At 39.3% G+C, this 13660-nt stretch overlaps 1 protein-coding gene across 1 annotated transcript in view; it reads right to left on the bottom strand.

The window, feature by feature from the left end:
* Positions 1-13660, bottom strand: part of LOC129535269 (WD repeat-containing protein 44) — a 90915-nt gene that overhangs the window by 39919 nt on the left and 37336 nt on the right. The window contains exons 4-7 of the mRNA XM_055393961.2: positions 5250-5892; positions 4624-4754; positions 2722-2817; positions 1324-1460 (exon numbers count right to left, since the gene is read on the bottom strand). Coding sequence (XP_055249936.2) covers positions 1324-1460; positions 2722-2817; positions 4624-4754; positions 5250-5892 — 1007 coding nt within the window. The remainder of the gene's footprint in view (positions 1-1323; positions 1461-2721; positions 2818-4623; positions 4755-5249; positions 5893-13660) is intronic.

Raw genomic sequence — 13660 nt, 5'->3', positions numbered from 1 at the left:
TACAGAAATTATTTCCTGGGTAATTGAATGTTCTTTTCAAATGATTGAAAAGTCAATCATTTCACTCTAAAGACACTGTCTGACCCTAAAAAGACAATACAATTATTTATAAAATTTCTGATCCTTAAAGTAAGGTTTGAGAAGACCAGGTATTTATCCCACATGGCTTTTTAGCCTCTTATGTTTTAATATTGTCTCTAGAATAATATAAATCATTTTAAAAGAAGACAAACCAAATACCATGATATTTAAGATATATCATGGAATACGGTCCCATCACTTCAAAATAGATGGCAAGCAGATGGGGAAACAGTGGAAATAGTGACTGACTTTATTTTTGGGGGCTCCAAAATCACTGCAGATGGGGATTGCAGTCATGAAATTAAAAGATGCTTACTCCTTGGAAGGAAAGTTATGACCAACCTAGACAGCATATTAAAAAGCAGAGACATTACTTTGCCAACAAAGATTCATCTAGTCAAGGCTATGGTTTTTCCAGTAGTCATGTATGGATGTGAGAATTGGACTATAAAGAAAGCTGAGCACCGAAGAATTGATGCTTTTGAACTGTGGTGTTGGAGAAGACTCTTGAGAGTCCCTTGGACTGCAAGGAGATCCAACCAGTCCATCCTAAAGGAGATCAGTCCTGAGCGTTCATTCGAAGGATTGATGCTGAAGCTGAAAGTCCAATACTTTTGGCCACCGTGAAGAGCTGACTCATTGGAAAAGACCCTGATGCTGGGAAAGATTGAAGGCAGGAGGAGAAGGGGACAACAGAGGATGAGATGGTTGGATGGCATCACTGACTCAATGGACATGAGTTTGAGGAAACTCCGGGAGTTAGTGATGGACAGGGAGGCCTGGGGTCGTAGAGTCAGACACAACTGAGCGACTGAACTGAACTGAACTAAAATATATATTTCCCCCCAAGTAACTGCACAGTTATAACAGAGAACAAAGTTAAATGAAGAAAATGTGACACACATAGGAATATTATTCAGCCATAAAAAGGAAGGAAATCCAGCCATTTGTGACAATATGGATAGACCTTGGGAACACTAAACTAAATGAAATAAATCAGACAGAAAAAGACAAATACTTTATGATATCACTTAAATGTGGAATCTTAAAAAAAAAAGAACTTGTTTTAAAAAAGAGAGGACAAAGTTTAAGAATATATACATTAACTGACTATTTTAATTTTAACTTTAAAAAAAGAGCACTGAATGAAACCAAATTAGGGACTCTCACAGTTCATAAACAGAACTCTTCACCACTTTGAATGAAATACTACAAATGATGAATAATAACATTAGGGCATACCTTACATATTCCTTAGTCCTTCTCATGATGTGTAGAGTGAGAGGATTAATACCCGTTGGCAGTTTCTCTTCTGCAAGACTCAAAGGTATTTCTTCTCCAGTATCTAGGTTCTTGATCATTACACTGGCTAAAATTTCCTGAAGTAAAAAATAACACCAAGAGTACCTATAATTTAATTATCTTTTTGAGTCCACAAAATCCTAAAAAAATTAAGCTAAGAACTTTCTAGATACATTCAGTACTATCTGCAATAATTTTGTAAACATTTTTAGTGAGATACAATTCCCATACCACATAACGTACACATTTAATATATAATTCAACGGTTTTTAGTACACTCACAGAGTTGTACAACTACCACCATTATCTAAGTTTAGAACATTCTGCCTCCCCTAAGAGAAACTTTATATCCATTAGTTGTCATACCTTATTCCCTTTTCCTCCCACTAATCTACTTTTTTTCTCTATGTAATTGCCTATTCTGGGCATTTCATATAAATTTTATTATATAGTCTTTTGTGATTGGCTTCTTTCACTTAGCATCATGCTTTCAAGGTTAGTTTGTGTTATGGCATGGATCAGAATCTCATTCCTTTTAACTGCCAAAAAATAGTCCACATGGATGGATATACTGCATTTTATTTATCTATTTATCAGACATTTGTATTGTTTCCACACTTCAGCTAGTTATGAACACCTACGTACATTTTTTGTGTGGACATATGTTTTGATTTCACTTTGCTGTATACATAGGAGTGGTATTGCTGGGTCATGGTAACTCAATGTTTAATATCTTGAGGAACTACAAAACTGTTTTCCAAAGTACAACAATTTTTTTTTAAATGTATTGTTTAAAAGAAACAAAAACTAAGATTTTGCGTCAAAGCTTCATTCTGAATAAATTAACCAACAGATAGATACTAAATTTTAAGTTAAGAATCAAGCATTGAGTTTGTATATACTGTACATCATCTAACATGTATAAAGACACGTCTATAATATCAAGTTCCTTTTAAGCCCACTTCCTATAAAACATAGGCCTTGGCTTTCAATACATTTATTCTACCATATAATTGTGTGAAAGGGCAAGTTTAAGTCAGAGTTAAAATTCCAGCACATTAAAAAAACCAAAACTAAGACAATCTTTAATTTTCATTTTTTCTTTTACAATATGATTTTTTTCCTAATAGCAATATACTTATTTTGATCATAGTAAAATATATATAATACAAAATTTATCATTATAACCACTTTTAATTGCATAATTCAGTGGCATCAACTACATTTATATTGCCATGCAACCACCATCACCATTCATCTCTGGAATTTTTTTCATCTTCTCACTATGACCTTTATATTTTATATTTTCAAGAACAAACAAAAAAAATTTAATTATACCTCATCAGTAAGCTCTCTCCCAGAGTTGGATCTAGGTCTCTGAGGGCCCATCACTTCACCTGCTATTGTCTGCCCATCAGGTGCTTTTCCATTTTCCTGAAATTATAATTTTATAAACAGAAAGTAGACTGAGTCAGTTTTTATAAATATTCAATTATTCATTACCACACACAGTTCTAAAGAATTCCATAATACCGATAATGGAGCCTATTAAAAATTTAAACGGAACATTCCATTTCAGTCTTTTATTATTCCCATCGTGCTAAAAAACATTAGGTTCCAAAAGTGTCGCTACTCATGAAATAATGTCTGAGTAGTCTTGAAAGCAAATAAATGTTCTATTTGAACTTGGTCCAAAATCAGTTCTCTGCTAGTAAAATTTGCCATTAGTCAGGACTATATACATGGATGTCTTCAAAGAAGGGGTTGGCAAACTTCTTCCGGTACAGCCAGATAGTAAAGATTTTAAGCTTTTGGCTTCACATATAGTGTCTGTCGCATATTCTTTTAAAAAAAAAACAAACAATGCTTTAAAAATAGAAAGACCATTTTTAGTTTGAGGACCCTATAAAATCAGGCCACTATTGACCTCTGCTCTAAGGCTATGAAAAGACCATTGTGTCTTTTTGTGTGTATGTGTGTTTTGAATTTTATTCCAAGTACACTGGCCACAGAATCCTTGATTTTTAAAAAAATAAACATTTGTATTTTACATTGAAGTATAGTTGATTAACAATGTTGTGTCAGTTTCAGGTGTATAGCAAAGTGATTCAGTTATCCATATACATGTAGCTCTTCTTTTTCAAGTTCTTTTCTCATTTAGGTTATTACAGAATATTGAGCAGAGTCCCCGGTGCTATACAGTAGGTCCTTGTTGATTTATCTATTTTAAATATAGCAGTGTGTATACGTCAATTCCAAACGCTCAATCTACCTCACCTACTCTTCCCCCGCCCACCCCTGGTAATCATAAGCTCAATTCTTTAAGTCTGTTTCTGTTCCGTAAATAAATTCATTTTTATAACTTTTTAAGATTCTGCATATAAGCAATATCATATGATATTTGTCTTTCTCTATTTGATTTACTTCACTTAGTATGATAATATCTCCCAGTCTGCCAACCTGCCCCATCAGAGCTACCATATAAGTAACCCTTGAATCCCAGAAATTAGCAGAGGTAGAAATTCATGTTATCAAGTTCTTTCTATATTGCCTTATATATGGATGTATAGTCTACTGCATGAAGGTTTTTTTTTTCATGATTAGGAAAAAGAAATTATACAAAATAAAAGTTCCCAATTTGACCACTATGTGTGTGTGTGTGTGTATTAAGTCACTTCAGTTGTGTATAACTCTTTGCGACCCTACACTCCTCTGTTCATGGGATTCTCCAGGTAAGAATACTGGAGTGGGTTGCCATACCCTCCTCCAGATCTTTCCGACCTAGGGATTGAAGCTTCATCCCTTATGTCTCCTGCATTGGCAGGCAGGTTCTTCACCACTAGCGCTACCTGGGAAGTCCTTTGACCATTATAGGTCAGGTAAATGAAGATGGTAGTTGGTATTTTTAATAAATACTACATATAGCAGCATCTGTCACTTTTTGAACACACATACCAGGTACCTGGCATACTTTATTTAACTCATTTCAATCTTGCAAGAAACCTTCAAGGAAGGTTTTCCTCTCATTTTATTAATGAGCCATTTCAGACTCAGATGTTAAATAGGTTGCTAGAATCAGTCAGCTACTTAGTAGCAGAGCTGGACAAGGGATGTGGTAGCCAGGTTTTGGAGACAAGGAAATATTTGACCTGAAGAAGAAAGAAGGTTCAACAATCAACAAACCAGATAGTTGCAGAAAGTTGAGACAGCCTGTATCAAATGTAACACATATTCACCAACCTGGGCAGTAACTATTTTGTCTCCACTGGTAGCACTTGCCAAATCAAGAGAAGGCTGAGAATCTTTGACTGTACTCTCTGAAGCCATGTTCGTAGTTAGGAGAGTACCAGATGCAATATTCTCTTTGGGAACTGCAATAATAATAATATAATAATAACAACAACAATCAATACTTATATGACCTTATTCATAGCTTAAAAGTGCTTAAACCTTTATCTGATTCTTAGAACAATCCTATGAGAAAAGTGGTTTCATTATCCTCTTTTTATATAAGGGGAAACCAGGGTTCAAATAAGTTATTTAAATTCCTCAAGGCTATACACCTTATACATGAAGAGATCTGGGGGCTTGAATTCAAATCCTAAATCTCCAAATCCTATGTTCTTTTCACTGTGCCACTTTGGCTCTCCAATGGTAACAGATTTGAAAGTCTGCTGAAATGTTTAATTACAATAATGTAACAATACCAATGTAAACATTTTGGCTTTCTGTTACTAAAATACATTTTGTAACAACTTGGTCATCAGTGTGGTTAAACACAGCATAAATTGAAAAAAAAAATCAGAAAGGTCAAGTTTCAACTCCCCAAACTCCCCACAAAGATTTATTTCTCAATTAATACTTACCATCTAGATCAGGTGTCTTAAGAGCCTCAAACTCCAATTCGCTCTTCTTTTTTCTTGGTGGTGGAGCAGGTCGAGATGGAGGTGGGGGCCTAGGAGGTGGGAAGTTAGCTGGAGGGGGTGGGCGTGCTGGAACAGGCTTCTTTGTACTAGCTACTATATCAGGTTCTGGAGTAAGTTGTCTTGGCGGTTTGGCAGGTGCAACTTCTTCCACTACAGCAAAATCTTTCGTAGATAAGGAGTGTGAGGATGCAGATTCTAGAACATCACTTTCTTTGACTTCCACTTCTTCCTTGTTCAACACTTCTGTTACAGTTTCAGGCACATTCAGTTGTGCAGTTGAACTTATTTCAGTTAACTTTGTGGTTTCATCTACTGGCTTCTCACATGTGTCATCAGAAGGAAAGCACTGTTTTGATTCTAATTCTAATTCAGTTTCTTCAGATACATCCTGACTCTCTGCCTTCTGGGAATCTTCCTGCAGTACTTGATCTATGGCTAACAGTCCAGGTATATTGCTAAGATCTGTTCCGGCTGTGACAGGACTGGCAGTAGCCTGATCAGACTGTCCTTTTCCTTTGGAATCCAAAGAATCATCTTCAAGTTGTAGTACCTTCTGACTCTCCTCAATAATACTTTCAATAATCTGATGAAAGGTTAAAAAGCAGTTTAAAAAAACAGTGAAGTGATTTTCAAGAACATAATATTAGCTTATCATTTATATTTTACTTACTATGTGCGAGGCAATGTTCTTAACACTTTATGTGTTTTAATCTTTATAACAACCTTATAAGACAGCACTCTTACTATCATCAATATACAAATGAGGGAACTAAGTCACAGAGATTTACTCAAGGTTACAAAGCTAGTAAGTGATGAAACTGGTATAAATGTAGGGAGCTTGGTTCCAGAAACTCTACTCTTAATCATTATAACAAGGAATCTGTGTTAGTCCGTGTAATCACAAAAGTTCAATCAACCCTGTAAAAAAAAGTTTAAACCTAAATTTACATTCAGATGCTTCATGTCATAGTTTATTTACATATTTCTGCCAAGTTAGTTGCAGTAATAGCCTGCTGGTTTGAGTCTAGTTAACAAAGCTATGAGAATGAAAACCACCTTGTATAAGAATTCAAGCTGTTTAGCTCTGAACTCAGGCCTGAACATGAAAAGCTAGCAGATCCAGAAAGATTAAAGTTCTTCAATAGGCTACATCTAACCCCCTGCTCTGCAAAGAGATGTCAGGAGCATCAACAGTTCAAATACCCAGCTCATCTTGCCTTTTTCCCCTTTTATGTCTTATCTATAGTTGAAAAATACAGGCAGGCTTTCTGTTACTTCTACCAACATTTAGAAGAAAATATATTTTCTTCTCAGTCCTGTCATCATTAACACATTAAATCTCCCAGCCCACTCACTTATCCATAGATGACTTCTGCTTTCTCAGTTCTTTGGCTACAGAAAATTAACAGAATGTCTCATGAAACTATCCTGATGTGATTTACTACAAATCTGTGCCAAGTTGAACTGGATAGTATGCTACTCAATAATATTCATCCCTGATTTTGCAGCATATTCTATATATGATTTTTTGTCAATCGTCAAATTTTTATCCTAGATCGACCTCACTTTCACCAGAGAAATACTAACTAGACTCCATCTAATTTGTGAATTAGGTAGTTACTGAGCACTGAGTCCTTTAGCAGTAATGGAAGCCAGATTATAGTAGGCTCAAGAAGGAATAAGAGGTGAAGGGCATCCCGGGTGGTCTAGTGGTTGGGAGTTTGCCTGCCAATGCAAGGGACGCGAGGTTCAGTCCCTGGCCTGGGAGGATCCCATATGCCGTGAAGCAGGTGGGCCTGTGCAGTGCACCGCAACCACTGAGCTCACATGCCACAACCACTGAAGTCCATGCACCCTAGAAGTTGTGCTCCACAACAAGAGAAGCAACCACAATGCGCATATAATGAAGAGTAGCTTCCACTCGCCACAACTAGAGAAAGCCAGTGTGCAGCAACAAAGATCCAGCACAACCAAAAACAAATAAATAAACCTTAAAAAAAAAAAAAAAAGAGGTACAGGGACAGCCAGTACAGTCTATGTTCTCAAAAAGCTTGGCTACACACGGAAGATGGTTCAAGAAAGTGCTCCAGCATTTTTACAAGCTGAGAGGAAGGTGCCAGAGGGAAGGAAGATAAGTTCTAGAGAAGAAAGAGGGTCTGCTGTGTATTAGATCCAGTACACACATTTTCTATTCAATCTTTACACAGCTTTTGTGAAGTAACTAGATTATCTCCCTTCTACAAAGGCAGCCCCACCCATCAGCATAAAATTGGATTAAAGATTTATTGAGCATGTCCCTGTCCATCAGAGCAAGACCTAGTTTCCCCAACAGCCAGTCCCTCCCATCAGGAAGCTTGCACAATCCTCTTATGCTCATCCATCAGAAGGCAGACAGAAGAAGCAAAAACTACAATTCCACTGCCTCCAGAACAAAAGCAATCACAGAAAGCTAACCAAAATGATCACATGGATCATAGCCTTGTGGTAATTCAATGAAGCTCTGGGCCATGTAGAGCAGGACACCCAAGATGGATGTGTCATGGTGAAGAGTTCTGACAAAGCGTGGTCCACTGGAAAAGGGAATGGCAAACCAGTTCAGTATCCTTGCCTCGAGAACCCCATGAACGGTATGAAGAGGCAAAAAGATAGGACACTGAAAGATGAGCCCCTCATCGTCAGGTCAGTGTCTAATATGCTACTGGATAAGAGTAGAGAAATAGCTCCAGAAAGAATAAAGAGGCTGAGCCAAAGCAAAAATGACACACATTGTGGATGTGTGTTGTGGTGAAAGTTACAGATTGATGTTATAAAGAATATTGCATAGGAACCTGGAATGTTAGGTCCATGAATCAAGGTAAATTGGACATGGTCAACCAGGAGATCGGAGAAGGCAATGGCAAGCCACTCCAGTACTCTTGTCTAGAAAATCCCATGGATTTTGGGTTGCAGTCCGTGGGGTCGCTAAGGGTCGGACACGACTGAGCGACTTCACTTTCACTTTTCACTTTTCACTTTTCACTTTCACACATTGGAGAAGGAAATGGCAACCCACTCCAGTGTTCTTGCCTGGAGAATCCCAGGGACGGGGCAGCCTGGTGGGCTTCCGTCTATGGGGTCACACAGAGTCGGACACGACTGAAGTGACTTAGCAGCAGCAGCAACCAGGAGATGGCAAGAGTAAACATCAACATTTTAGGAACCAGTGAACTAAAATGGACAGGAATGGGAGACTTTAACTCAGATGACCATTATATCTACTACTGTGGGCAAGAATCCCTTAGAAGAAATGGTGTAGCCCTCATAGTCAACAGAAGAGTCCGAAATGCAGTACTTAGGTGCAATCTCAAAAAGAACAGAATGATCTCTGTTCGTTTCCAAGGCTAATCATTCAACATGACAGTAATCCAAGTCTATGCCTCAACCACTAATGCTGAAGAAGCTGACAATGAACTGTTCTATGATGACCTATAAGACCTTCTAGAACTAACACCAAAAAAAAAAGATGTCCTTATCATCACAGGGGATAGGAATGCAAAAGTCAAGAGATACTTGGAGTAATAGGCAAGTTTGGCCTTGGAGTACAAAATGAAGCAGGGCAAAGGTTAACAGAGTTTGTCAAGAGAACACATTGGTCATAACGAACACCCTTTTCCAACAACACAAGAGATTACTCTATACATGGACATCACCAGATGGTCAATACTGAAATCAGATTGATTATAATCTTTGCAGTCAAAGATGGAGAAACTCTATAAGCAAAAATAAGACCTGGAGCTGACTGTGGCTCAGATCAAGAGGTGCTTATTGCAAAATTCAGGCTTAAATTGAAGAAAGCAGGGAAAACCACTAAACCATTCAGGTATGACCTAAATCACATCCCTTATGATTATACAGTGGAAGTGACAAATAGACTCAAGGGATTAGATTTGGTAGACAGAGTGCCTGAAGAACTATGGATGGAGGTTAGTAACACTGAATAGGAAATGGTGACCAAAACCATCCCAAAGAAAAAGAAATGCAATAAAATAAAATGGTTGTCTGAGAAGGTCTTACAAATAGCTGAGAAAAGAAGGGAAGCAAAAGGCAAAGGAGAAAGGGAAAGATATACCCAACTGAATGCAGAGTTCTAGAGAACAGCAAGGAGAGATAACAAAGCCTTCTTAAGTGAACAATGCAAAGAAACAGAGGAAAACAACAGAATGGGAAAGACTAGAGTTCTCATCAAGAAAACTGGAGATACCAAGGGAATATTTCATGCAAAGATTGGCACAATAAAGGACAGAAACAGCAAGGACCTAACAGAACAAGAGATTGAGAAAGTGGCAATAATACACAGAAGAACTGTACAAAAAAGGTCTTAATAACCCATATAACTACAAAGGTGTAGTTACTCACCTAGAGCCAGACATCCTGGAGTGTGAAGCCAAGTGGGGCTTAGGAAGCATCACTACAAACAAAGTTAGTGACTGTGATGGAATTCCAGCTGAGCTATTTCAAATCCTAACAGATGATACTGTTAAAGTGAAGCACTCAACATGTCAGCAAATTTGGAAAACTCATCAATGGCCACAGGACTGGAAAAGGTATTTTCATTCTAATCCCAAAGAAAGGCAATTCCAAAGAATGTTCAAACTACTGTACAACTGCACTCATTCCACATGTTAGCAAGGTGATGTTCAAAATCCTTAAACAGTATGTGAACCAAGAAATCTCAGAGGTATGAGATGGATTTAGAAAAGGCAGAGGAACCAGAGATCCAACCGCCAACATCCACTGGATCATAGAAAAAGCAAGGGAATTCCACCCAGAAAAACATCTGCTTCTGCTTCATTGACTGTGCTAAAGCCTTTGACTGTGTGGATCACAACAAATAGTGGAAAATTCTTCAAGAGATGGGAATACCAGACCACCTTACCTGCCTCCTGAGAAACCTATATGCAGGCCAAGAAGCAACAGTTAAAACCGGACATGGAACAACTGACTGGTTCAAAATTGGGAAAGGCGAATGTCAAGGCTATATATTGTCAACCTGCTTATTTAACTTATATGCAGAGTACATCATGTGAAATGCCAGGTTGGATGAATCACAAGCTGCAATCAAGACTGCCAGGAGAAATATCAACAACCTCAGATACGCAGATGATACTATGCTAGTGGCAGAAAGTGAAGTGGAACTAAAGAGCCTCTTGATGAGGGTGAAAGAGAATGAAAAAGCTGGCTTAATATGCAACATTCAAAAACTAAGATCATGGCATCCGGTCCCATCACTTTATGGCAAATAGATGGGGGGAAAGTGGAAACAGTGGCAGATTTTCTTTTCTTAGGCTCCAAAATCACTGTGGATGGTGACTGCAGCCATGAAATTAAAAGATGCTTGCTCCTTGGAAGAAAAGCTATGACAGACCTAGACAGAGACCTCATTTTGCTGACAAAGTTCTGCATAGTCAAACCTATGGTTTTCCAGTTGTCATGCATGGATGTGAGAATTGGACCATTTATGGCTGACTGTGGAAGAACTGATGCTTTCAAACTGTGGTATTGGAGATGACTCTTGAGAGTCCCTTGGACTGTAAGGAGATCAAACCAGTCAATCCTAAAGGAAATCAACCCTGAGCACTCATTGGAGGACTGATGCTGAAGCTGAAGCTCCAATACTTTGGTCACCTGATGTGAAGAGCCAACTCACTGGAAAAGACCCTGATGCTGAGAAGATTGAGGGCGGGAGGAGAAGGGGGCAACAGATGAGATGGTTGAATGGCATCACTGACTCAATGGACATGAGTTTGAGCAAATTACAGGACATAGTGAAGGACAGCGAGCCTGGCATACTGCAGTTCATGGGGTCGCAAAGAGATGGACATGACTTAGCAACTGAACAACAATCATAGAAAAGCAGGAATCTGAGACAGAGGCATTAAGAATTTCACCCAAGGTCCCACAGCTAGTAAACTACAAAGTCAAAACTGAAATCCAGGTTTTTCTCCAAAAGTCCAAGGTTCTTTATACCATTCTACTTTGGACGGAAAAAAAAAAAGAATACTAAATTCTCAGGAATTACATGAAAAAGAGGTAAAAGATGAAAATTTGCAGTGGGGGAAATTCGAGATGATGGAAAGGAGTGAATTTAGGCTTCTTAGCCTCTGATGGGCTTCCCTGGTGGCTCAGCAGTAAAGAATCTGCCTGCAATGCAGGAGCCGCCGGTTCTATCCCTGGGTCGGGAAGATCCCCTGGAGCAGGGCATGGCAACCCACACCAGTATTCTTGCCTGGAGGATCCCATGGACAGGGGAGCCTGGTGGGCTACAGTCCATAGGGTTGCAAAGAGTCAGACATGACTGAAACAACTTAGCACACCACAGCACAGCCTCTGACACCTACATGCAATGGAAAGCAAGGTTATCTGCTAAAAGTGAGCAGACCCAAGTGGGCACCGTGAGATAAGGTGAATGTAAAGGTTTCAAATGATAACTATGCAAAGTGAAAAGGCCTATGCCATCAGAGGGGTTAGAAAAAGGTTCAAAGTCTTAAGCCTTTCCTCATTCCTTACCTGAGGAAAAATCTCTTCCTCTTCTGAACTCCTATCAGTCTTACTGTTTATTATAATATGAACTGCTGCTGCTGCTGCTAAGTCACTTCAGTCGTGTCCGACTCTGTGTGACCCCTAGTATATAATAAATACAGAGTAGTACATGAGCTAACTCAGTATAAATATTTTCTCTACACCTGGAAAGCAAGGCCCATGTTTTCTACCTCTTGATGTGCTCCCATAGCACCTATTTACAGTACCTAGCTGTTTTTTTCCCCCTGGGTTTCAGGAGGCAGCAAACAGGGAAAGAACAAGAGAACAGTGAGAATCAAAACTTTGTTTCCGAGCACCTCCCTGCTTCAAAAAACTCATTTCTTTCACAGCAACTGTAAAATAAAAACCAGATGTTTTAGCATGACATAAGAGGCTTTCCCATAATCTGGCCCTAAATTTGGTTTCTAGACTCATCGTCAAACATTCCGCACATTCCTCATCTCCACGCCTTTGTTTATGCCTCTCCTCTTCCACCTCTGCCTGCCCAAATCTTATCCATCCATCAAGAACCAGTTCAGATGTTCAGATGCTACTTCCTCCTTCCCCATTCCTATCTTCAAGCAGAAAGTAAAGTCTCCCTTGTTTTCTTATAATAGTTTGAGAGTTTATTTGAATACTTATTGCATTCAGTTTTGTGTTGATCTAATTTATTCCACTAAAATGTAAGTTACTGAGAACAGGGATTGTGTCCTGATCCAGCACATAACTCCATACCCTGTATCATTAATGTTGGATACTTAATTTACCTGAATGGCCTAGAACTTAAAAACTAATACCTAGAGTCTTAAGACTCACTCTATAGCCCTATGTGCATGCATCGTCAATCAGTCGTGTCTGACTCTTGGCAGCCCCATGGACTGTAGCCTGCCAGGTTTCTCTGTTCATGGAATTCTCCAGGCAAGAATTATTGGAGCAGGTTGCTATTTCTTCCCCCAGGGGATTTTCCCAACTCAGGAATCAAACCCACATCTCCTGCATTGGCAGGAAGATTCTTTACCACTGAGCCAACTGGGAAGCCCTATTGCCCCATAGTGTTTACCATTTTTTCAGCTTCTAAACTCTCCTTGACTAGATGGACCTTTGTTGGCAAAGTAATGTCTCTGCTTTTTAATATACTATCTAGGTTGGTTATAACTTTCCTTCCAAGGAGTAAGCGTCTTTTAATTTCACGGCTGCAATCAGCATCCGCAGTGATTTTGGAGCCCAAAAAAATAAAGTCTGACACTGTTTCCACTCACTGGAAAAGACTCTGATGCTGGGAAGGATCGGGGGCGGGAGGAGAAGGGGACGACAGAGAATGAGATGGCTGGATGGCATCACCAACTTGATGGACATGAGTTTGCGTGAACTCCGGGAGTTGGTGATGGACAGGGAGGCCTGGTGTGCTGTGATTCATGGGGTCGCAAAGAGTCGGTAATGACTGAGCGACTGAACTGAACTGAACTCTCCTTAAAATGCCACTTTTGGGGGGGGGTGGTAGTGGTTTAGTTGCTAAGCTGTGTCCGACTCTTGTGACCCCATGGACTGCAGCTTTTGAGGGTGGGGGTCTACTAACTATACTTAGTTATAGTCACTCAGTCGTGTTGTGTCTGACTCTTTGCAATCTCATGGACTGTAGCCCACCAGACTTCTCTGCCCATGGGGATTCTCCAGGCAAGAATACTGGAGTGGATTGCCATTTCCTTCTCCAAGGGATCTTCCAAACTCAGGAATCACACTCGTATCTCCTGCATTGGCAGGCAGATTCTTTACCACTGAGCCACCTGGGAAGC

The sequence above is a fragment of the Moschus berezovskii genome, chromosome X (assembly GCF_049115385.1).
Source record: "Moschus berezovskii isolate FMDL1 chromosome X, NW_MosBer_1.0, whole genome shotgun sequence".
NCBI lineage: Eukaryota > Metazoa > Chordata > Mammalia > Artiodactyla > Moschidae > Moschus > Moschus berezovskii.
Note: the sequence above shows the minus strand (reverse complement) of the source record. Positions and strands in the feature narration are given on the sequence as shown.